The sequence below is a fragment of the Equus caballus genome, chromosome 24, assembly GCF_041296265.1.
Source record: "Equus caballus isolate H_3958 breed thoroughbred chromosome 24, TB-T2T, whole genome shotgun sequence".
Lineage (NCBI taxonomy): Eukaryota > Metazoa > Chordata > Mammalia > Perissodactyla > Equidae > Equus > Equus caballus.
Window position 1 is genome coordinate 27,900,150 of NC_091707.1, and position 23,709 is coordinate 27,923,858.

The 23,709-nt window shown below is 55.3% G+C and overlaps 1 protein-coding gene across 8 annotated transcripts in view; it reads right to left on the reverse strand.

Annotated features, from left to right (window-relative positions):
- Positions 1-298: 298 nt before the first annotated feature.
- ACTN1 (actinin alpha 1) overlaps positions 299-23,709 on the reverse strand; it is a 95,786-nt gene continuing 72,375 nt past the window's right edge. For 3 of the 8 annotated variants that reach the window (XM_023627983.2, XM_070249667.1, XM_070249666.1), the window contains exons 9-22: positions 17,480-17,572; positions 15,871-16,101; positions 13,865-14,012; positions 11,080-11,230; positions 10,182-10,290; positions 9,555-9,695; positions 8,539-8,721; positions 8,108-8,242; positions 6,765-6,944; positions 5,674-5,820; positions 4,624-4,704; positions 4,068-4,133; positions 2,640-2,798; positions 299-1,016 (exon numbers count right to left, since the gene is read on the reverse strand). In XM_023627983.2, coding sequence (XP_023483751.1) covers positions 858-1,016; positions 2,640-2,798; positions 4,068-4,133; positions 4,624-4,704; positions 5,674-5,820; positions 6,765-6,944; positions 8,108-8,242; positions 8,539-8,721; positions 9,555-9,695; positions 10,182-10,290; positions 11,080-11,230; positions 13,865-14,012; positions 15,871-16,101; positions 17,480-17,572 — 1,983 coding nt within the window. In that variant the 3' untranslated portion in view covers positions 299-857. The remainder of the gene's footprint in view (positions 1,017-2,639; positions 2,799-4,067; positions 4,134-4,623; positions 4,705-5,673; positions 5,821-6,764; positions 6,945-8,107; positions 8,243-8,538; positions 8,722-9,554; positions 9,696-10,181; positions 10,291-11,079; positions 11,231-13,864; positions 14,013-15,870; positions 16,102-17,479; positions 17,573-23,709) is intronic. The other 5 variants (XM_023627980.2, XM_070249669.1, XM_070249668.1 and 2 more) reach the window with 2 other exon arrangements.

Consider the following 23,709-nt stretch of genomic DNA (forward strand, 5'->3'; position numbering starts at 1 on the left):
AGGCACCAGGGTCAAAAATGTCCTCGAGGTGGGGACAGGGCCCCACACCATCCTTGCCCCACACACACTTCTGGGAAACGGTAAGCAAGGACTAAGCTGGGAGCTGTCATGGGCGCATCATTGCTTTAGTACAGTGGGTGCCAAGCAACAAAGTTGTCCACTCTGCAATTTTATCCTGACCCTTTCTAATAGGGAATATTAAAATTTTTAAAAAGTGTGTGCTGATAAAGAGGCTAACCATACCTCTTGACTTAAAAATGAGAAGCCAAGCCACATAAATTCTCTTCCTTAAAAAACAGCCATTTCAAAAGATTTTCTTTAATATCATAAAATATCTTCATGGACAAGTGAGCTAGCAAACACACATGCACCAACGTGCCTTCTGACCAGTTTATCCCTGCCCCAACCCCCACTCCCACATCAAGGCGGACATGAGATTAGAGAAATGAATACAGCAGATGGAACAGATAGAAAAAAAAAAGAAATCGATAAAAAGGATGGAATATAACATTGTGCTTGGTTATTTTCCTATGTCACAACAAAACAAAACATTTCGGTGCAAATAGTTAATTTTTCCTCTTTTCCATTTAAGTCTGGTGGAGAAAAAAATACTTTTTCTATAATAAAATATGTGGTTTTTTAGTTTTTTACTTTTTTTAACGTAACTTTTTTTCTTTTTTGCAGAAAATAATTTGTAAACTGTCACTTCACGGGCAGGGAGGCTCGATGCCACGTGGGGCCCAGCTCGCCCTGGCCGAGGCTGAGCGGAAACCACACCCGGGCGGGGAGGGGGCAGCGGAGGTGCAGGGCGGGCGCTCAGGCGTCGGGGGCGAGGGCGCTGGACCGGCCGGGGCGGGTCAGAGGTCACTCTCGCCGTAGAGCGCCGTGGAGAAGGACATGTAGTCCAGAGCACCAGGCACAGCGTCGGGGCCGGCGTAGGGGGCCATCCGCGCGATGCAGTACTCGGCCTGGTCGGGCGGCAGCTCCCGGCGCAGCTCGTCCATCGTGATATAGTTCTGCGGAGAGAGCGCGGTCAGGGCGGCCTGGCGCCGGGGAACCTCATTTGCGACATTAGGTACCACGTCCCACCCCCATTCTGGCCCCCTCCTCGTACTTCTGGACATTTATACACACACCTATGCACACATCCACACGTGTATGTTACACATGCATATGCATGTATGCGTATACACACACATGAAATATGTTTATTTTAAATCTCATACTTTAACCCGTTTCCAAACTAATTCCAAGGGCTAACTGAACCTATAATAATAACTCAGCTGGAGCAGTTATCAGCAGGTAGTTTGGGGGAACATAGCGGGACCCCACAACTGGGCTCCATGGGGTGACATAATTTCAGCAAATTACAATGAACACCCATTTGGGGCATCGCTGCCACAGGCAGCTACCTGAACCATGTTTGCAAAGTGTGGGCCTTCCCCCATCCCAGTGGCTCTGGGCCTGGGCCTCTGCTTTCCCCTGCCTTGGGCTTGCCATGACAGGTCTGCTTGGAAGCTGCTTCTTTTGGGAGCCTGAGGCTCTGGAAGAGCCCACTGAGGGGCTCCAGCCCACAGCTGGGCCCCCAGCTCCCCGCCCAGCTCCGCCAGGGTCCTCTAGGAACCAGTGTGAAGGAGGGGGGCTGCCCTCAGGTCACCCCAAAGTCAGGAGACCGGGCCCCTTTCTGGGCCTCGGAGACCTCTCTCTAAAGCGAGCCACTCCACCTAGGTGGTTTGTGAGGGTCCTTCCACCTCCGAGGTGCTGTGACCCTCACAGGGTGTCCTTGAACTCAACTCAGGCCTTTAGGAACCTCTTCATAGGTTCAGTCTTTACTCCATTATAGATTGAGACGTTACAGAAATTATACTCCCTACCGGCTTTCGCTTTTCGTAACTGAATCTTTTCAGGTCTGAAGAAAGGATGGCATAAGGATCATCCTGTGAATTTCACAGAAAGGAAATCTGGCCTCCAGACTCCTCTCCTCCCTAATTTCCACGGGATGGCTCCTACAGATCCCTGGGCTAGAGATGGTGGTGGGTTTGAGTGACATCCAGGTCCACCAATGATCATCTCAGATAGCCGAGACCTGACCTGGGCCTCTGGTCTCCACAGAGACGGCCTGCTGCATCCCTCCCAATTTTCCACTGTCAGGCGGGGCTTTGCAGAGAGCTGGGGAAATTCAGAAACCTGAGGCTGACTGCTGCTCAGGGTGGAAAAACGAGACCTGCTTCCCTCCTGCTCCCCACAGTCCCTCATGCTGCTTGCCCCCTCCATGCCGTGCCTGTGGCCCAAGAGGATAGAAGGTGAAGTCTGAGCTCTCAGATGGACTTGCCATCACCCAATCACATACTCCAGCCCAATCTACTGCCCTCCACCACCCATCATTTCATCACAAGTACGAAGGAGTCCCTCAGTGACAAGCAATACGCCTGGCAGGGGACCCCATTAAGCTAATAGTGTGTCCTAGCACCTTAGCTGAGCCCAAGGTGTTACAGATATGGGGAGAGGTTGATGGCAGTGAGAGGCCCAATGGGACGGTGGAAGAAGGGGCAGTGGAGGTGCTCACGATCTCCCCTCCAGATCAGCGTCCAGCCAGTGCCTGCCACGCCAACACGGTGCCCACACCACAGCAGACCCACCTTGTCCCCGGCCAGGATCTTGAAGGAAGCCATGACTTGGTCTGCTGTATCTGTGTCGGCCGTCTCACGGGACATAAAGTCGATGAAGGCCTGGAATGTCACTACCCCCAGGCGGTTGGGGTCCACAATGCTCATGATGCGGGCAAATTCTGCCTCTCCCTGGAGAAAAGAGCCAACCCCAGCCCTGTCAGCCTCTCAGCCACGGCCGCTGGGAATCTCTTACCCAGTCAGCCTCTCAGCCATGGCTGCTGGGAATCTCTCACACGGAGCTGAAGCCCCCGGGGGCTCAGAGGAGGCTGAGGCTGTCAGAGCAGCCCCTGACCTAACCTGGGTTGTCCTGAGGGTATGAGAGGGACACAACACCCAACAGTGAAGACCTGGCTCAGGGCTTCCCACCCCCTACACAAGCCTGGGCTCCCCTTGGGGCAATAACGATAATGCTGATAACAATGTTAACAATGACTAACATCCACATAGCATCTACTATACACCAGGTGCTATTCTAAGTGCTGTGTATATTTTAGTTCAGTTAACCCTCACCACAACCATAGGTGGTAGATGTTTATTATTTCCATCTGATTCCCAGATGAGAAACCTAAGGCCCAGACAGGTTGGTGACTTGCCCAAGGTCACCCACAGTAGGTAGTGGAGCTGGGACTGGAACTCAGGCTCTCTGGCTCCACCCCCTGTGCTCTCCTCACCACCCAGCACTTTCTATGTGCCAGACACGTGCACAGCACTCATGTGAGTTCCTTCATTTAACCCTTACCACAGTCCGGCAGGGTTCCCCTCATCTCATCCAGGCCCCCACACTGGTGATGGCAGAGCTGGGCTTACTCCCAGGGTCACTGCCTCTAGAGCCATGCCCTTGGCCCTGCGCTGGGCAGCCCAGGGCTCTGCATTTTGCACCACAGCCCAGGAGTCCCTGGCTGCCTGGCGAAGGCTGCTGCCTGCTCAGAAGGCCTGCAGGAGGGCAGGCAGCTGAGAAGGGTGCAAAGGAGCCCGGGGCCACGGCAGAGGCAGCAGGCTTGGCTGCAGCCATCACCAGGGAAAGGGGAGAAATCGCCATGCCTCGTGTGAGATGAAGCAGAGCCAACCCAAACCTAGGATGTCTAAACCACCAGTCCTGCCTGGTAGCCTTGGGGCCAGCCCAGCCATCCTTGGTGGGAGTGGAAAAGCCCGTCTCCACAGCAAATACCAGAAGACACAGTGGCACAGACTGAGGCGAGAAGGCCAGGCTCCAGGACACACACAGGCCCCGAGGCTAAGGCCGGGTTCAAGGCACCATCTTCCCCAAGGAGAGGAATCTTGAGCGCCCTCTGGGGAGGGCAGCCCCTGGCCTGAGGGCCTCCAGCTTGCCATGGCCAGGACATGGCCTCTCACCAGCTGGCTGCCCCTCACCAGGGCAGAGGATGGGGTTTACATTACCATGTTGTAACCCATGGAGATAAGGCAGGCGCGGAAATCATCCGTGTCCATCATGCCTGTCTTCTTCTGTGGGGCAGTGGCACCAAGACACAAGGAAGGTCAGAGGCGAGAGGAGGAAGGGTCGGCCCGGGGCCAGGAAGACAGGGCACAGAGGGCCGGAGGGGAGGACGAGACGGACGGTTTGGAGGTCAGGAGGGGGAGAGGAACACAGGAGAAAGAGATGCAAATACACATCCGGGGAAAACGTCCACAGGAAGGCGTAAGACGGAGCAGGGAGATGCAAAAATCCGTCCACAGGATGGAGAGCGGTGAGGAGAGAGGAAGGCGGGCACCGAGCAGGTTCCCAAGAAAGACAACCGAGGGCAGAGGTCAGAGTAGTAGATGGAGGAGCCCAACACGGGCCCGGAGGGGACAGCAGGAGAGGACGAGCCCCACGGCCCACAGGAAAGGGGAAACAGGGAGATGCAGACAGGGAGAGAAGAGAAAAAGGAGAAACACGCGTTATTTCTCGCCCCGGAGGCCACCCCTGAGCGTGCTCCATGCAGGAGGCGAGTACCTGGGGGTCGTTGCCAATATCATAGCCCAAGCTGATGAGGCAGGCTTTGAATTCCTCGGGACCCAGCGTGCCGGAGTGGTCCTGGGGCCGCCGTGCACCAGGCAGCGAGCCATGCGGTGCCAGGGAGGTGGAGGCCGTGAGGGGAGGGTGGGCCATGCCCCGGGTGGAGGGTGGCGTGTGGGGAGACACAGGACAAAGGCATGCGGGTGGAGAGGGTGAGGGTGAAAGGGGCAGGGGAGGGGGAAATAAAAGTGCACACGGTTAGACACAAGGACAGACGAGGTCCCGAGGGTGCCCTCTCCCCGGCACACGCAGCCCTGCTCCGGGAAGCAGGCCAGAAGGAAGCACGGTGAGCCACGGGGGTGAGAAGCCCCCCAGAAGTGCCCAGCCCCCCTCCAGCCCCCACCCCAGTTTCCATGGGTGCCCCCACCAGGTGCCAGGAGGGCAGTGAAGCAGGCAAGGTGGTGGGCAGCGCCTGACCCCATGCTCCCACCCCATGGGGTCACCCCGAAGCCCTAGGGCACTGGGAGGGGAGCTCACATAACCCGGCCTGTCCCAGGGCTGGGACGAGAACCCAGGACTGACAACTCTGACATCCGCCACAGAGGGTCCCAAAGACGGCCCCTGGGGGTAGGGGTGGGTAGGAGGGAGCCTCTGCTCCTCTGTCCTGAGGCAGAGGTGAGGGCCAGTCCCCACAGCCAGGGGCAGCAGGCCTTCACTTGAGGCTGTGGCAGCCTTGCTCCTAAGGGTTGACTCCTCATGTTAGGAGAGCAAGGGTCAGGGGTCAAGGGTCCTCTCTCTACCCACAATAGGAGCACTCTCTCCAGGAAAGCAGAGAAGCTGGTGGGACACCAGGACTGGCTTTCCAAGGCCGGCTTCATGCGGTGCAGGGAGTCAGGGCAGGCTGACGGCCTCTCCCTCCTCCTCCTCCTCACTTGCCCAGGAACCGGGCCCAGCATGGCTGCGTACACCCTGGCAGTGCCCTCCAGGGCCCTTGGGCAGGGGCTGGGAGCTGCTCTAAGAAGCAAGAGCAGGGGGTGGGGCTCTCACCCGATCAAAGTGGTTGAAGGAGGCCCGGAACTCATTCATCTGCTCCTGGCTGATGCCCTTGGCATCCCGGGTCAGGATTTGGTTCTCCACCTCATTGATGGTCCTGGCTATGGTGGTGAGGAGCTGCTCCCAGCCCACGCGGATGTGCTGCAGGTGGGCGAGGGGCCTGTCAGCAAAGGGGCCCCAGGCCTGGACCCAGGCTGCCCCTGCCCAGCCCTTCCCCTGACCATCCAAATGTCTAAAGTAATCAAATTCAGCCTTCCTTTCGGATTCACAGTGTCAGCAGAGGCAGGGGAACCAGCACAAGATCCCAGGACAGAGGACCCAGATGATGAAGCACGGCACAGTGGTGGCCTCTGCCTGGGAAAGCAGAGACCAGACCTGCCAGCGTGGGTCACCTCAGGGAGGAGGGCAAATTTGGTAGTTGGGAAGATTAAAGGACAAAAAATTGGGGAATTCTCTGAACCTCCAAAGCCATAACCACACATGCATGCCTTCAAGGTCAAAACCCGCGTTTAGAATGAGGATGCCAGGGCCGAGTGGTTAAGTTCACGTGCTCCGCTTCGGCGGTCCAGGGTTTCGCCGGTTCGAATCCTGGGCGTGGACATGGCACTGCTCATCAGGCCACGCTGAGGCGACATGCCATGTACCACAACTAGAAGGACCCACAACTAAAAATATACAACTATGTAACTGGGGGGATTTGGGGAGAAAAAGGAAAAACAAAATCTTTCTAAAAAAAAAAAAAAAAAAGAATGCGGGTGCCTAAGGCAGGTTTGGACACCAACATCAGAATCACTGGGTGCTTGTTAAAAATTTACATTCCTGAGCCCCACCCCAGACCTAGTGAGTCAAATTCTGGAGAGGGGCCCTGGAAACCCTATCTTAACAAGCTCCATGGGAAATTCAGAAGGCACTGAGGACCCAGAGCTCCAGCGGGGAGATGCTGGTATTCCTCCACCCACTTTATACTCCTCCTAGGACCAGTCCCCTTGGAAGATGGGTAACTGCCCCCTGCACCAGCCCAGGAGCAGGGAGCAGAAGGGGACCCAGGGCTCCCTCCCCAGAGAAGCGAGGCTGGCGCTGCCCACCTCCATAGTGTAGTTGGTGTGCTTGTTGTCGAAAATGAGCGCCTCCTGGATGAGCTGGTGGTCGCCCTCAAGCTGGTCGATCTTGGGCTTGTAGTTGACAATGCTCTTCTCATACTGTCGCAGGTGGCTGAGCTGGTCCTCCAGGGTCCCGTGCATCTCGATGGAGATCCTCCCAATCTCCTGCTCACCCAGGAAGGAGGCCCTTGTCAGACCACCCCACTCTGTGCCCCTGGGGTGGGGACTGAGGCCCCAGGTCAATGGTCAACCCCTCAGATGACTCAGTTCCCACCCCAGCACTAGGGAGCCCACGAGTGGTAATTAGTAAGCCTGGAGCAAGAAATATACAGCAGGGGTGAGCCTTGGCATGGAATAGCATCATGGAGGGGTATGACAAGCATTGCTATTCATCACCGGATGAAATGCCTCCTGTCTCTTGGGTACCTCTCTTCAGGAAGGGGATGCAAGGTCAGCTGTTAACCTAAATGTTCACTCTTCTGCTTGCTATTCAAACTCCCTTCTCGAGCCTATTCCCAAGCATCGTCCATCTCAGGGACCCCTACTGTGCCCATGAGCCAGGTTCTTCACAGGCTCAGCGGACCTGGCTTACTCTCAGTGGCCTGAGAGTGGACTGAGTTCTGCTCCTGGGATGCCTGCCTTGGCCCACCACATTCCCACCCATCTCCGTGGGCCAGGCCTAGTCCCTGTTTCTGTCTGTCCATCCATGTAAATGAACCTTGTTTGTGAAAGCACTCTCTGTGCTCAATTCAATCCAGCAAATATTTCTTGAGCACCTACTATGTGCAATGTGCTAAACAGGCAGGGGTAGAGTGCAGGGGAGACACAGACGTGAACTCGACCTGGGCTCTGACCTCAAGGAGCTCAGAGGGACACCACGCTCTCAGCCAAGTGGTGTCCCTTTTCTGATCCATACAATTTTGCAAAAAATTCCACCCTTGCCCGAGGTTCTGTTCTCTCTGGGAGGATCATGTTCTTTGACCAAGCTCACGGCTCAGGAGCAGCAGGAATGGAGAAAGGGAGACCTGGTCAGCCAGATAAGCCCAAACGGTAAACCACGTCAGCCAGAAAGAGAAAACACTTTCTCGTGTGGCTCCTTAGCACTGTCCCTGTGTTGGTCTTTGCTCCCAAACCAGACTCTGGGATCAACCCACAGGCCTTCCCTGCAAAGGCTACACACCCCTCTGCAGGGCAGCAGACCAGTCACAGGCTCAGGACCCACAGTCCTCCATGGCTCCCACCCCGGAGGAGACAAGGCAAGCCTTTCTGTTGGGATGGTGCTGAGAAGGCCTGGAAGCCCCATCTCAGCCTCCCATGACAGGACTCACCTCCATCTTGGTCTGGATCCAGGGCCCAATGACGTTAGCCTGGGCCCCAAACTGCTTACGTAGCCTCTCATTGTGCTGCTGGCGGGCATGCTCCTCCGTCAGGGCCTGGTCCCTCCGAGGCACCAGCTGCCGTACCTGGGGTGGGAACAATCATGGGACACTGGGGACAGGCCAGCCACCTGCCTCATATTTCAGATGAGGAAATGGAGGACTCGTGAAGGAGAGGGGCCGGTCAGTAATAGAACAGAGTAAAGATGTTAACTTGATCCAGAAACTCAGTCATTCATTAACTTGACAGATGAGTGTTTATTATGTGACAACCAAAAAACCAAAATCAATGAAAATCAATCAACCAAAAAAGAGACCAAAATCTCTGCCCTAATGAAACTTACAGTGGTTCAGCCAATGCCTCACCCAGCCCTCAAACTCACATGGTCCCATTTGCCGTTGATCTCCTGAGGCGTGATGGTTGTGTAGGGGTTGGTGCCTGCCATGTTGACATGGTAGGTCTGTACAATCTTGGACACCTCATTGTGGATGCCCAGGATGGCCAGGCGCTCCTTGTCGGCATCAGGGAGGGTGGCTTTGAACTGCTCGTGGGCTGTGGTCAGTCCCTGGACAGAGATGGGGATGCAGAAGCACAGTGACTGGGAGGGACTGGTGCCTCTCGTGAGCAAGATGAGCAAAGGCAGCCCTGCACGGCCCGGGCAGAGGCGGGTGGAAGGGCCCCGGGAAGCCCGGCCCCACACCAGCTGGGAGACCAGGAGGCATCAACCAAGGATGCTCACGGCTGAGGACCAGCACGGCTGGGCCAGCCATGGGAAGGCAGGCAGAGCCATCACAGTAGCAGTGTCATCCTTGGGGCTGGTGAAGTTGGCAGCAACCCCCTTGGGCATTCACCACCCCAAAGTCAGGTCAGGGACAAAGCCCGAAGTCTGCTCCCCAAGTAACCTCCCCCAACATATACTTCCTCAGCACTTTACAAAACCTTTTCAATCTAACACTCTATAACTATAGAAAAGGGCAAGAAAGCTGTTTTTTGATATAAAACAAGCTCCAAGATAACTGTTAAATTAAAAATAAAGGTTGAGAATACGGTATATGATAAAAGCTACTTTTTGTGTAAAAAAAGGGTGCAGGGAAGAACATGTTAATAAATAAATATCTTTGCTTGCATATGCAGAGACTGTGAGGTCATATGGCTTCCCTTTGGGGAGGGGCATGAGAGATGGGGGACAAGGGCAACTTACTGTATATCCTTATCTTTTAGATTCTATACTACGTGCATGTATCACCTAGTCAAAATAAATAAAATGCGAACCTTTCGAAGCTATAAAATCTTTGGGATGCTAGCCCTCTGTCCTCTCCCCACGGGGCAGTCCTGAGGAGTGTGACTCGACGAGTGTGGGCCGTGGGGGAGGGGGGGGGGCACCGGGCTGCAGCACACCTGGATCTCCTCGATGGTGTGCACGATGAAGGTGTCCTGCAGGTCCTCCATGGCCCCCTCCATCCAGTTGTTGAAGGGCGCAGCCCGCTTGGCATACTCCAGGTACAGCTGGTCAATGGTCTCCAGCAGTTTCTCTGTCCGCTGGGAGTGCCAAATGGGGTGAGGTGGGGAGCCATTTAGCAGTCATATCCAGACTACCCCCTCATCCCAAGAGCCCCCTGGCCAGCCCCAAGGGGTCCAGGTCTGCACGTCCCAAACTAACTCAGGCAGAAAGAACAGGCTTTTTCTGGGGCACTGGTTCTTAATGCATGGTGTACGGACCACCCCAGATTAGAATCACCCGGCCTGGCCCCCAGTCTGGTCTGTAGAATAGGAAAGTTCTCAAACGGCTGGGGTTGGGCTAAGTGCACTAACTCAGGAGGATGAGATATGGTTAGGACAAAAGAGCAAGCATCACCATGGGGAAAAGCCGAAACCCAGTGCCAGAGTGAACTTCCCAGTCAGGCCAGGGCCTGGGGAGGTTGGGGAACACAGGGGAGCCTTTGAGCCCAGGCAAAGGGAGTCATGAAGCAGAAGGAGCACACAGAGCTGCGGGAGGCAGGCCTCCATCTCCCTTGGGGCCTTCACCTCCAGAGCTTCCCTCCGCTTCTGGGTCAGGGCCCCCAGGTTGTCCCACTGGTCACAGATCTTTTGGCACCGGGCGTTGACACTGGGTGAGTCGTAATAGTCCAGCTCACTGGGAGGGAAGACACAGGAAGAGTAGGTGACCCAGGTGACCTCTGTGGTCTGCCCTCCTCTCCCTGGGGCTGGGGGCACTTGCTAGTGGTGCTGGGAGGTCAGGTGTGCTCACTTCATCAAGACCTTCCAGGCGCCCCCCACCCCATCCCCAACTCCTGGGCTTTCAGGAGACTGCTTGGGGGAGACCAGTGAAGCCTAGTTCTCCTTTCCAAGGGCCCCCACCACAACCTTGGCTGGAGGCAATGCCAGTCTTGACTCCAATGCCCAATGGCAGGGAGATGCTGAGGCCCAGCGAGAGCTTAGCGCCAAGACTTGTCATCCTCTCATCCTGTACTACTAGTTACAATGAGAACCCAAGGCCTGGGGGCCAGCCCCGTGGCTGAGCAGTTAAAGTTCTACACATTCCATTTTGCTGGCCTGGGGTTCATGGGTTCGGATTCCGGGTGTGGACCTACTCCACTCATCAGCCACGCTGTGGAGGCATCTCACATACAAAATAGAGGAAGACTGGCACAGATGTTAGGTCAGGTCTAATCTTCCTCAAGCAAAAATAGAGGAAGACTGGCAACACATGTTAGCTCAGGGCAAATCTTGCTCAAAAAAAAAAAAGAACCAAAGGCCTGCAACAGAAAGGGCCATAGGCTCATTCTCCACTGGCGGAGGTTCTCAGTCTTCTTTACTGACCACCTGCCTGCCAAGGCACCTGGCTATACCCACCCTCCTCACTTTTCACAGCCACACCCCCATCTCCCACAGCAGCCCCAGCCCATCACTGGGCCACGCCTACTTGAGCTCCTGTGCAATGGCAGCAATCTGCTCCACACGGTCCTGGTGGGCGGCCAGGTCGCTCTCGAAGGCCTCATGCTTCTTGAGCAGGGCCTTGATCTCTGACAGGGTGGCCGTCTCGTAGTCCTTCTGCCGCAGCATGGCCTCTTTGCCTGGTTCAGGGAGAGGCAGTACAAGGCTGAGCAGAAGCTGGGAGGCCCCATCTTCTTGGCCCCAACCATCCACCCCCTCAGGACTCCAGGAGCTCCACTCCCAGAGTACACGCCAAGGAGATGTCCACCGTGCAGTGACCTGCAGTTTGAGAAAGCAGATGTGCAACCAGAACACCCACTGCAGGGCAGGGCAGGAAACTCACCATTTCCATGGGGCCTGCACAGGGCCATTAGGAGTGCTTAGGTGTGGATGCAATGCAAGACTACGTGGGAACACCAGGGCATAATGTTAACTCAATGAACAGCAGGAAACAACGCTCTAGGCTCTGTGGTCTAACCAGGAAAAAGCCAGCCAAGCACCCCAGGATGCTCCCTCTTCAGAGTTTCTCTATTTACAGTTGCTAGTCCCCAGCAGCCTTGCCAGGACCCCCTCCCAGTTCCTCTCAGTGTGGTCAAAACGTCCCACACACTCTGCATGTAAGCCATTGGTGACCAGAGCCCTCTCTGACCATCAGGCGCACTGCCCTCTCTCTTCAGGGCTGGGCAGGGCTCACATTTCTTGGATTTCTGTTTCCTGGGAGGAAAATGGAATGAGAAATGACCCCCTGGAACCGCTGTTAGATGAGGATGTTCACCAGCTGCCTTGTGAAGCGACTGGCACAGGACAGGGGCTGGCCTTCTCACACGCCCACCCTTGCACACGCACACTGTTCACGCCCGTCACACATGCTCATCCCCTCAGTAAATGAGCCTGGGCTGTGAGGCTGAGAGCTGTGCCCAATATAGCACTTCTTTCCCTCTCTCGCCTCGTTTTTAAGTCAGAATAGTAAAATGACAAGTTTAGGAAAAAAATATAGATGAGCCTCTTTAGTTCTCGGTCTTTCCCCATATGGATGTTGAGTTAAAACCACAGGGGATATATAAATTATGTTTCCAGCAGCACATCACCAGAGTTTCTACTTCGGCTCCGTGGCCTCCTATGTGCCACTCCGATAGCTACGGAACATTCCGCCGCATGGCTGAACCACTGTCGGCGTAAGCACTTGCCACCCTCTTGTGGGGCATGCCGGCCCTGGGCTTGCACTGTTGCAGATGGTCCCACTGCAAACATCTCCAGGCACAGGACCTCCTCCGTGTTATGGTTAATTCTTTAGACAGTCTCAAGAAATGGAATTCTTGGGTCAGTGAGCAATAACCTTGTGAGGTGTAAATACATGTAGCCAGATTGCTTTGTCCAGAGGTTGTGCTGGCATCTACCGCTGGCACGCCAGCACTTCTCATGCCCTTGCTGGGCTGGCAAGCAGACGGGGCCAGTCCTTCTCTGTACCTTTCCGTGAGCTATTCCTTGGCCCCAGAGAGGAGACGACAGAAGCTGTAGGTGAACCAGTGCAACCTCCACCATCCCCTTCCACTCTGCACCATCCACGCCTGGATACATAACTCCATACACACACAGTGGAGGGTGGGCAGCAACCTCAAGTCATTGTGTACAAAGCCCAGCGTGTGTACTTACAACAGGCAGCTGAAGCCAACCCCCTTGGCTGAGTCAAGGGCACTCCAATCCCCTCCCTAGCCAGGTAGCCACAGAGTGTGGCCAACCCCCCCTTGTCTCCAGCCTAAGGTCTGAGGAGCACAACAGAGCTGAGTCGGGGAGTCTGAGGGCACTGAGCTCCACCAGCCAGTGGGGTCTGCCCCAGGGGCTCCAGCTGGCATGGACTCAGGGCCCTAGGATTTGGGCAGTCCATGCCCCTCTCCAGCCCCGACCTGGGTTCTGAGGAAGATTTCTAGGAATGATTTTCTCTCTTTGCAGTTAACCTTAGCAGCCAACAAGCAGATACTACACGTGGCCCACGTGCCTCCAGGTCAGAGTAAGGGAGACACACATGTGCTAAGGCAAGCGTTCTAGGTCACTATAACTGGGGGGCAGAAAAAGGAAGAGGAAGGCAGTGGAGGAAAAACACCCATGGCTACCATTTACCGAGTGCATTCCACGTGCTGGGCACTCAACTAAGCATAAAACATAGTTAGGACATTTAAGCCTATGACAACCCTTTGAAGGGGGTACTGAGTTGGATAGTGTCCCACTCCACCTCACTTCAACCTAGAACCTCAGAACCTGACCTTATTTGGAAATAGGGTCTTTGCAGATGTAATTAGTTAAGACAAGTCATACTGGATTAGGGTGGGCCCTAAATCCAATGATGAGAGTCTTTATTAGAAAAAGGAGAGGGCGATTTCAGTCACAGAGACACAGAGAAGCAGTCATGTGGAGACGGAGGCAGAGACTGGAGTGATGCTGCTCAAGCGAAGGAACCCCAAGGACTGTCAGCAACCACCAGATGCCAGGAAGAAGCATGGGATGGGGTCCCCCTCACAGCCTCCAGAAGGAGCCAACCTTGCCGGCCCATGCTTCTTCCTATGAGGCTGACACTCTTATTATCCCCACTTTACAGATGAGGAAACTGAGGCAACCCAAAGACTGATGAATTTGCCTAATGTCAAGGAACTGGTAAGAGGCAAAAGGAACACAAAACTAACAAAAGGCAAGAAAAGAAAGGAGGTGCCGCTGGTGGCTGGGTTCGGGGAACATGAAAGCCAGGCCCTTGGGAAGGCAGCAGGCTGGGCTGGCCTCACCGTCCGTCCAGGCCTCGTGGATGGAGGCCTTCTGCCGGAACTTCTCTGCCAGGTGGTCCAGCCGCTCCAGCCGCCGGATCTCATTCAGGAGCCACTCCTCATAGCCCTTCTCTGCCTGCTCCAGGCAGCCCCAGGCGTTGTTGATGTCCTGAGGGGACGGGAGGCACAGGGTCAGCTCCACTTGGCCCCTGAGACCCCCACAGCTGCTCTGTGCCTTCCAGGAGCCTCCTCCCCATCTCAGCCATACCCACTCAGCCCCCACTGTTATTTCCCTGGGCCCCCAAGGCATCCGGCTTCTTGGGCAGGGAGTGGAGCTGAGTCCACATGGGCCACCCAGCTGTGGGGCTCTGGGTGTGCGGCCCCACAGGGAAAGAGCCCAAGGCCTTCTGTGGCCCAGGACTGGCTTCTGACAGGATTTCTGACCAATCAGAGAGGTTGTAGGACCAGCCAGGCAAACAGAGCAACGAACTGAATGGGGCAAGCAGCCTCCCCAACGTTTTCTGGATCCTCTCATGGGCTCTGGCCTCTGGGAAGTAGCCTGGGAGCTTTAGGGACCCTGGCCTGGGTGAGCTGGGCAAGAGTCTGAGGATAGTGACAGATGCTGAGCACAAACCCATAGCCCTCCAGACAGGAAACCACCGACAGGGCCACCCCCTACAGTTTGCACAAGGGCATCCTCTGGGCAGCAACTGGGACTGAAGCCAGCCTGCGTGCTGCCCTGGTCCCCACCATGTGCCTGGGGGCCAGCCTGCACCCGCCCAGAGGAGGGGACATTTTTTCTAACCCGCACAGAGACTCTCCGGCTAGCAAAAGCTCTGGCCAGCTAAAAACTGCTGATTCAGCCCCGGAGCCCAGGAAAGGACCACACTTGCCTAGACTGCATACACTACGTCAAGGGCCTCCTTTCTCTTCTCCGGGTTCCTGGGTCCTGCCTCCTCCCACTGCTGTTCGCATGCTCCTCCCATTCCCTCGCGTCCCCGCCTGCTATGCCACGTCCTCCCATTACTCTCATTTCAAAGGACAAAAGCTTTATGCTCATCAATTTTAAACTTTTCTTTTGCATGTTTCTCTGGCTCATAAACTTTCTCCCTGAAGAGGGAGGAATAACAAAAATTGACATAAATGAAGAGTATATAACAACATGCAAAGTTGGTCACAATATAAGTTTAGTTGTTTTAAAAAGCAGCTTATTAAATAAAACCTGCTTTAGGATTACCTTAAAAATTATGTTTATATAGAAAGACTAAAAAACTCTTTTCCAAAAAAATGTTTAAGTTGATACTGGGTAGTAAGATTATGAGTAATTTCCATTTTCTATATTTCGCTTATTTGTATCTTTGAAATATCCTACCACAAAAATCTATTACTTGTTTAAGGTAATAGGTTTTTTTTTTAAGTGCTTCAACAAGATTCCATGGAAGTAAGAATGATCTTTTTTTTTTCCTGCTTTTTCTCCCCAAATGCCCCCAGTACATAGTTGTATATTTTCGTTGTGGGTCCTTCAAGTTGTGGCATGTGGGACGCTGCCCCAGCGTGGCCCGACGAGCAATGCCCAGAATCAGAACCAGCGAAACCCTGGGCCACCAAAGCAGAGTGTGCGAACTTAACCACTCGGCCACAGGGCCACCCCTATGGAAGTAAGAATGATCTTTATTGCTATTGAGTTACGCCCTGTTTGGTTCAATGTGTCAAAAGCCATTTTGTTTGCAAAGATGATTTTTTGAGGATCAGGGGGAAGCTGGCAGTGCTGGGGAGGTCTGGGGTGGATGTTCAGGGGTCTGGAGGGACCCCTGACCCAGTCTGGTCAGGAGAGAAGCCGCCCCCCACAGCTGAATGGGGGCTCCAGCCTGGGTGGTACCCTGGAAGGGAGAGATGATATCGAGAGCAGTGCATGCAGGTAGAGCCAAACCTGGCTCCGCCCACGACGCAGCACCTGACCATGACCATGAGCAGGTCAGAGCCAGATGCAGTCTCGGCTGGGGGCCCGGGCTTGCCCCCATGCTCACCGAGACCATCCTGCCCTCGGAGGGCATGAAGGCGGGGCGGTTGCTGAGGCGCAGCTTGGTCTGCAGTGTGTTGAAGTTGATCTCCAGCTGGCACTTCTCCTGCACCTTGGGCGGCTTGTGCAGGCGCCGGTAGTCACGGAAGTCCTCCAGCTTCTGCTGCATGGCGTGCATGGTGTTCTCGGGCGCCCGGTTCTCCAGCCAGGGGATGGTGCGGCGGATCCACTCCAGCAGCTGCAAGCGGAAGGGGAAGATGCTGGGAGGGAGGACAAGGGCCGGCTTCCCTCTCTTCCCGCCAGCCCTTCCCACACAGGGGGCTTCAGGGAGGCGTCTCTCCTGACAGCACACTCTCCCCAATTACCACCCTAGGTCATTCTGGGGCCACAAGGCCAGGTTCTAGGGTGCCCCCTCTGAGAATCACAGACATCATGAAGCCTGGCCACTAGGCTACGTTAACTCACAGCCACATCACTGAACCTCCCTGCTCTGCAAGGGGGAGAACTGCCGACGTGGTGGAAGACAGCTCAACCAAGAGCAGGAGAAGCGAGTCCTGGTTCTAGGTCTACCTGGCAGGGCCTCAGTCTCCTCACCGACACCATGGAGAAGTTAACAATTGTTCCCTGAGGTCCTTGCCGCCTGACCTTCTAGGATTCTAGAAGGTGGGTCCCTGACTCAAAGGGGAAGAGGCGGCTTCTGGGACACAGGCAGGGAACAGCTTGGACTGTTTTCCTTGAAGAGGTGATGGTGATGGTGAAGACGGAGGAGCTGAAGCGACGATAGCAAACATACTGATCCCCTGCAAGGTGCCGGGCAGGTCACCCAAATTAACTCATCTGAATAATCACAGGAACCCTCTGGGGTCAAGTGCTATGACCCTCCCCCAGGTTACAGACGAGGTAACCAAGGCACTGCGAGGTTATGTGACTTGCCAAGGTGACCCAGGCTGAATGGCGGAGCAGGGATCAAACCCAGGCACGTAGGCTCCAGAACAGGGGTTCTTACTACGCTGGACAGCAGATCCACCCAGGGGAGGGGTGAGCTGTTCCAAAGGCTGAATTCTTTCAAGGAAGAAGCATGTGGACTCTTAACCCAAATGCATTCAATGGCAGAACAGCAAACCCAGCACTGTCCCATCCTGTCCCCCGGGGTGGTTCAGTCGCTAGGCCAGCCTGAGCCAGCACTGATCTCCCTGGTTCATACCCTCTCAGAACCAGGCGTTCCCCTCTCCTAGTCTGAGTGAAACTCACAGAACAACAGCACATCAGGCTGGAAAGGCCTGTGAGATCCCTTGGCTCAACTCTCACTTGTCAAGTGAAAAACCTGAGAACCAGGGAGAGGAAGGGATTTCCCAGGCTCACTGTGGGTGACAGAATGGGCCTGGAACTCAGCTCTCAGAAGCCCAGAGACTAGCCCCGGACTCACTCTCTGCTTTCTGGGAGAGCAGGAGCAGAGCCCAAGATGTCCTGGGTTAACTGTGCTGGGACCACGGACCACACCCGGCCTGCACTGGGCCCCAGGACGGACTGGAGGTACAGGTTCTGGGGCCCCTTTTCTGTCAGGGTGGGGTGGCAGGGCCTTGCTGGGGCCGGGCCAAAACTCAGGTGATACCCACATCGCTGGCCAGCTTCTCGTAGTCTTCCATGAGCTGCTCGTTCTCCTGGTTGACGGCCAACACCTTGCAGATGCGATTGGCTGCTGTCTCCGCCTGGCAATGAGACAGAGGGTCCCGGTCAGCCTCCCGGAGCACCTGGTCCACACCTGTCCCGACAAAGCCCCCTCCCACCCCTGCAGCTCCCAAGGCTCTGAATTCACAGCCTCCTTGCCCCTCCTCACCATCCTCTTTGCCAGCCCATACCTTGTCCCATGGATCAGGGGGGCCCAGAGAGAGGTCTTGGTGGCTGAATTGGGCCCCTGGAGCAGGGCCTGAGTTTGAGGCCCAACATGTATGTTAGAAAGAAACAAATCCCATGACTGATAGAATCAACCCGCTCAGCTCAGGCTCAGAGATAAGAAAGTTCACGCCCATCCTAGAATTCCAAGAGGAGGCCCTGGGACCCCAAGGCTCAGGCTCTCGGGCTGGATCCCAGGGACGCAGAATTCAAATCTGGGAGTTCTGGAATAAGGGGCTGACTGAGAAGCGGTGCGGCCTCTCGGGATCCCTGCAGAATCTCTCAAGTCTCCTGGGGCAAAGCCCAAAGAACTTTACAGACGATCCAGGGACCCTCTCCTCCACTAAGGGCAAGAGGTAAGGGTCAGCCCATACGGGCAGGACGCCCCGAAACGGAAGTGTGGGCAGCCCTGGGAAAGCCCTGCTCATGTCCTGCACTGAGTGCCGATCTGACACGGAGCTGGGCCCCGGCAGCCAGAGGAACAAGATAACGGAGCGGCAATCAGAGGCAAAGGCCCAGAACCCTGGGAGACACACCTTCTGTGCATGGAGGGCCCTGTGCACCCCACACCGGCAGGGCCAGGTGGTCCTCAATGCACTTTGCTCAGGTGACTTTTGAATTCAGCTCTATTCTTGTGCACAGCCTAACCCAACTCCAAGGGGAGGTGAACTCAAAGCCTTTTTGGGGTCCTGGATAGAAAGGAAGACAGCCTAGGGGTGGGAGCAGACAACGCCTGTGAGAAGACAGAAACGCACTCTGGGGCCCTGGAGAAGGGTGCCCCTGAAGATGACAAGGGACGATGAAGGTTTAGGGGTTAGAAAGATGAGACCTCACAACTGGTTGATGAACAAGACAAAATGGGTTTCAACTGCAGCAAGACAAACTGAGGCTACACAAAAGGAAGAACTTCCTGAGAATGAGGATGCTTAGAACTGGGAAGGAGTGACTAAGAAGATGTAAATGTTTCTTCCCTGCAGAACTTTTCGAATAGGAAGTACACCCACAGAATCATGTGATGTGTGTGTGACTGTGCTGGGATGTGTGTGTGTGTGAGGGGGTAGGATGAGATCATCATCAAGGTCCTTTCAAGCTCCAAGGCAAGAGACTGCATCCTCCAGGGTGAGGCGTCAGAGCAGGTGGGCCTCCAGCAGGGGAAGAGCGGGAATGGCCAGAGAGGGAGCTGAGCGTCCTCTGAGAAGGGACTTCGAGGCACCAGCCTGGTGATGCAGTGGTTAAGTTCCCACGTTCCACTTCGGCAGCCCGGGGTTCACCGGTTCGGATCCCAGGTGCAGACATGGCACCGCTTGGCACGCCATGCTGTGGTGGGCATCCCACGTATAAAGTAGAGGAAGATGGGCATGGATGCTAGCTCAGGGCCAGTCTTCCTCAGCAAAAAAGAGGAGGATTGGCAGCAGATGTTATCTCAGGGCTGATCTTCCTCAAAAATAAATTGATTAATTAAAATAAAATAAATAAAAGGTTTAAAAAAAAAAAAAGGACTTCAAGTCCCAGGTCTCAAGAAACTGGGGCAGAGAGTCACATCCTTGGACCCTCATCTCCGGCCCCTCAACTCAACTGTGTCCTGGAGATGCCACGGCCACTTCTCACACCCACTCCTGACTGATCATCCTTCCGTCTGAGAAACAGGGGGAGTCCCAGGAGGCAACGAAGAGGGAAATTCCTTCCTGGAGCCTGTCCCAGAAGGGGTGGGGCCCCCGAAATAGCAGGGTTACGAGAACCAGGCCGATGTGCCCACGAGGCTGGCTGGGGCTGGCAATCCGCCTGCAGTCACAGGGCTACTGTCCTTGAAGGCTAGGGCAGGGGCCCTGGGGGAGGCCAATGCTCTCCTCCGTACTGACATTCCTGTACGAATGCGGGGTGGCTGCAAAGACCCCTTCCCAACGTGCTGACGGGGCAGGTAACAGTCATGGCAGCTGCTCGTGGTGGGCAAATGGCAGCTGGCGCTGTGAAGCCCTCCTTCACCTGGGTGTCCTCCTGATTCATCTTGAAATCCTGGGCTCAGTAGTCACACAAACTTTGATTTGTGTGTCAACTTATCAAATTGGTGGACTGAGCGAGGCCTGCATTCACGGGATTTTAGGAGGCGTCCCGTGGGTCTCGCGAGCCTTGCCCGTCCCTCACAGCCTGGCAACTGTTCCAGGGTCAAAGGGACCTCCTTTTGGATGAAGTCTGGGGGAGTTCCCGAGTGGGCCTTCTGGAAATTTTTCAAAAAGACTCCATTTCTTTCCCAAGCCTGCGTCTCAGCCTGGCCCCAGCCCCGCCCCTCTCAGGCTGGCCTCACCAGGAGAGGCTGACTGAGGAAACCCATCAATATGACCAGGGAATCTGCCTTTGGAAATAAAGCCTGGGCCTCCTGGACCACAGAGGGCTTTCTTTAGAAAAGGCCGTGTCCTGTCTGCAAACCCCATCAGGGTTGCCTCAAGGGACAGCCCAGCTCCCACTGTGACCTCCAGGAAGCAGGCTCCCGGAATCCAGATTTGATTTCAGAAAAAAAAGGAACGACATGCAGGACCCTCAGAACCTCGCCCCCGACCCTGCGCTCACTGCCCGATTCCCTCCCTCACGGAGGCAGAAGCCCGCAGAAGCCCGCAGATGCCTGCCAGCCGCCTGCCAGCCGCCTGCCAGCCGCCTGCCAGCTGATGGGTGAACTTGCTTCCACACTGGTCCCTCAGTCACCCATCAACCCCAGCTGACCCCAGCCCAGGACGTCAGAGACCAGCTGAGGAAGCACAAGCTTGGTGAGGCCTCCAGAACACGGTCCCTGGAGTGGAAGAGAAGCGAGACTCCTGCTGGTGGATCGGAGCCTACCCCAGTCGTCCCAATGTTCTGGTTTTCTAGCTTTTTTCCTCCCAGGGCTACAAGAACCCCACACACTATGGAGGATTTAGGACAGAGGTACCCAACACCACCAGGTACACAAAGAGACTGCTCAAAGGAGAGACTGGTTGTAGGGGAGGAAAGATTCAGTCCCTGAGAGGAACTCGAAAACTGAGGCAGCTTCAGAGTCCTGCCCCCAGGCTCCTCCTGCTCTGGAGCCCGAGAAGCAGCCCCAGGATGCCAGACCTTTCTGATGATGAGAGAATTTGCACACACAGGACAAGGGATGTGAGCACAGATCATCAATGGGCTGAGAAAATATTTTACAGGAATAGGCAAATGGATTACTTCCAAGTGCCAAAGGAAAAGACTTCTGGAAATCTGTTTACCTTTCCTTGTTTTGCATTCTCTTGTTTTTCATGACCTACTTTAAGTTGTACTATTTTACAACTGAACACAGAACAATGTTTGGCTTCATATTAGTTATTTTTAAAGAAATTAGGGACTATTATTCCTGGAAGATGAGCTATCCCAATGAAACCTTCAGCCACCCCAAGACAAACTGCCACCCTGACAATCGGCATCCAATTAGCTGGAACAGGCAGTCTGGAGAGGAACCATCCCCAATTACGGTGACATCAAACACCCAGACGTGGCCAAATGATGCAGCCCACAGCCACCCACAGATTCACATCAGTGCCACCACAATCATCTGTGACATTTTTAGTCAAAGATTTCCCAAATCTAGCTAGAAGTGCCCATTTCCTTCCTCCCACAGCCACCCACTGCCCTAGCCCTTCCCCATGTCCCAAGTCAGCACCCAGCCCTGGTGTCCCTGACAGTGAGGCCCCCAACAGACAGGAGCAGACCCACGGCAGCCGGCCCGCTCTGTAGCCGCCGTCTCTGGCTTTCCCCCAGCAGCCCCTGCTCCAGGCAGTGGGACGAGAGCCTGTACCAGCGCCACTTGCTCTCCTCTCACAGACCACACTCCGTCACATCTCAGAGCTTCCGTACAAGCTCGGCTGCCCTCCTCAACCCTCCCTAAGCTTCTCCCTGGTGGGCCCCCTCCTCAACGCTTAAAACCCTCAAGCCCAGTGTCCTGCTCCAGGAAGCCTCCGTGGCCTGCAGCCGTGCGCCCGCCCGCAGGTCCACAGCGAGCAGAGCACTGAGCAGACCGCGGCCACGGTGGGCTGCCGTTATGAACGGTTTCCCCAGGTGGACCAGGAATTCCTTGAGGGCAGGAAGGGGTTCTTTCCCTTAGAAGATTCACAAGAGTGAATAAAGCCATGGATGATGGAGGCATGCAAACAGCACCATCTACTCCTAGAAGCTTCCAGAAACACCTACAGCAAATCCAGTTGGTGCCTTAAATGGCTGTTTCTCACAAACAGTTCCACTAGACCAAGAGCTCTAAAGCTCAAACTAGATAAATGAAATCTGGTTGCTCCAAACCCCTTCTAAATCCCCACAGGGGAAAAGAAGGGGAGGAGAGCTGGGAAAGAATCAGAACCCGAACCAAGGTGGCAAACAGAAGCTGGTCCTCATCTGACCAGGAAAATCAATCCGGCACACTTGCATGCCCCATGCGTGTATGGGCACCTGTACTGCTGCACACGCACATGTGCACCACACATGCACGCATGCAACAGACTCTGCGGCTTCGCTAGTTCCACCGTCCACGGGTTGACAAGAGAAAGGCCAAGGGAAGGACAGAGGACACTGGGCATGGGTGTTGGAAGATGTCTCCCCATCGCACCCGACACCGAGACGGGAAGAGCGTGCGGGTCTGAAGGACCTTCCTCCACGACGGGACGGGCAAGAGCCCTGCCCACCGGCCTGCGAAGCTCTAAGCAGCTGCCTGAATCCTTACAAGTGGTTCAGGGCAACTCTCAGGGAGGTCCCTGACCCAGGACAGGAACACCCCCCCACCCCGACTCCCACCCCCGCCCCCAGCTGGTGACCTTGTCCTCAGAGGTGGACAAAAGGAGCGTGAAATGGTCGCAAGAGGGATGAGTGAAAGGGAAGAGGGCATGGGGGGAGGTGGTATGAGATCTGGGAGGGAGAAAAGCAGGCTGACACACACACACACGCACGCACGCACACACACACACACACACACACGCACGCGCACTCCCTACCAAGCACTGTCATCAGCCAGGACACAGGGAAGGCTTCAGAGACCGGGAAGGCCAGGGCCAATGGGCATGAAGCCCAGGACAAAACCCCTGAAGGCACAGGGGAGGAGGAGGAAGGGGAGTTGGAAAGAAGGTTGGGGAGACCACGGCAGAGAGCTCAGACCTGCCACGGACACGGGCCGGCAGACCCTCTGTGGTTCTCAGGGCTGGGGGCCCACTGAGGCAAATAGACAGACGCCACTCACATCCTGGCTAAAAGACGGGGGGCAAGAGGGGCCTGAAGAAGTTGATGAGAGAGAGCAGCAGAGGTGGGACAAAGAGAAAGAAGAAGCAAGACACCAGAGAAGAGGCTGGAAGGGGCTGGGCATCCTGGGAGGCCAGGGACACCTAGGAGAGGGTGCCTCCCGGCAGGGCTGCTCTCATGTCTCTGTCAGCGCCAATGAGGCCTTGGCAAGAAGCTGAGGAGGGCCCTGCGCGCCCATCCAGGCAGGTAGTAGGGCTACTGCTTGCCCATCCAGGGCCTTCATGTAATATTTTAAAGGCATCTCTTCTCCAAAGCACTTCTAATGGAAACTGTCACACCAATTATGTTAGAAGACATTTTTACTTCCATCTTCAGGACAATTTTAGTAATAAATATTCAGATCTTTCATTGTCTACGGTGCACACATGGCACCCGGGTATAGTGTGCAACCTGCTCCACTGTCCATGGCAGGCCTGGTTGGGAATGATAAGGCAGGGCTCTGAGCCTCTGGCCTGACACCAGGGAGGAGGCAGGAAGACTTCTCTCTGCTCTGGCTTCTGGGTCGTCTGAGAGGATGGTCTTGCCTAAGCTGGACCAAGGGAGAAGGAGAAGTAAAGGGGCCCTGGGTGAAGGAAGTAGTCAGGAAGCACAGCCAAGAGCTGTGCTGCTTGGGATGAGGGCTTTCAACTCAGGCTCCGGGGAAGGAGCTGAGGCCACGAGCATCTTTCCCATTTGT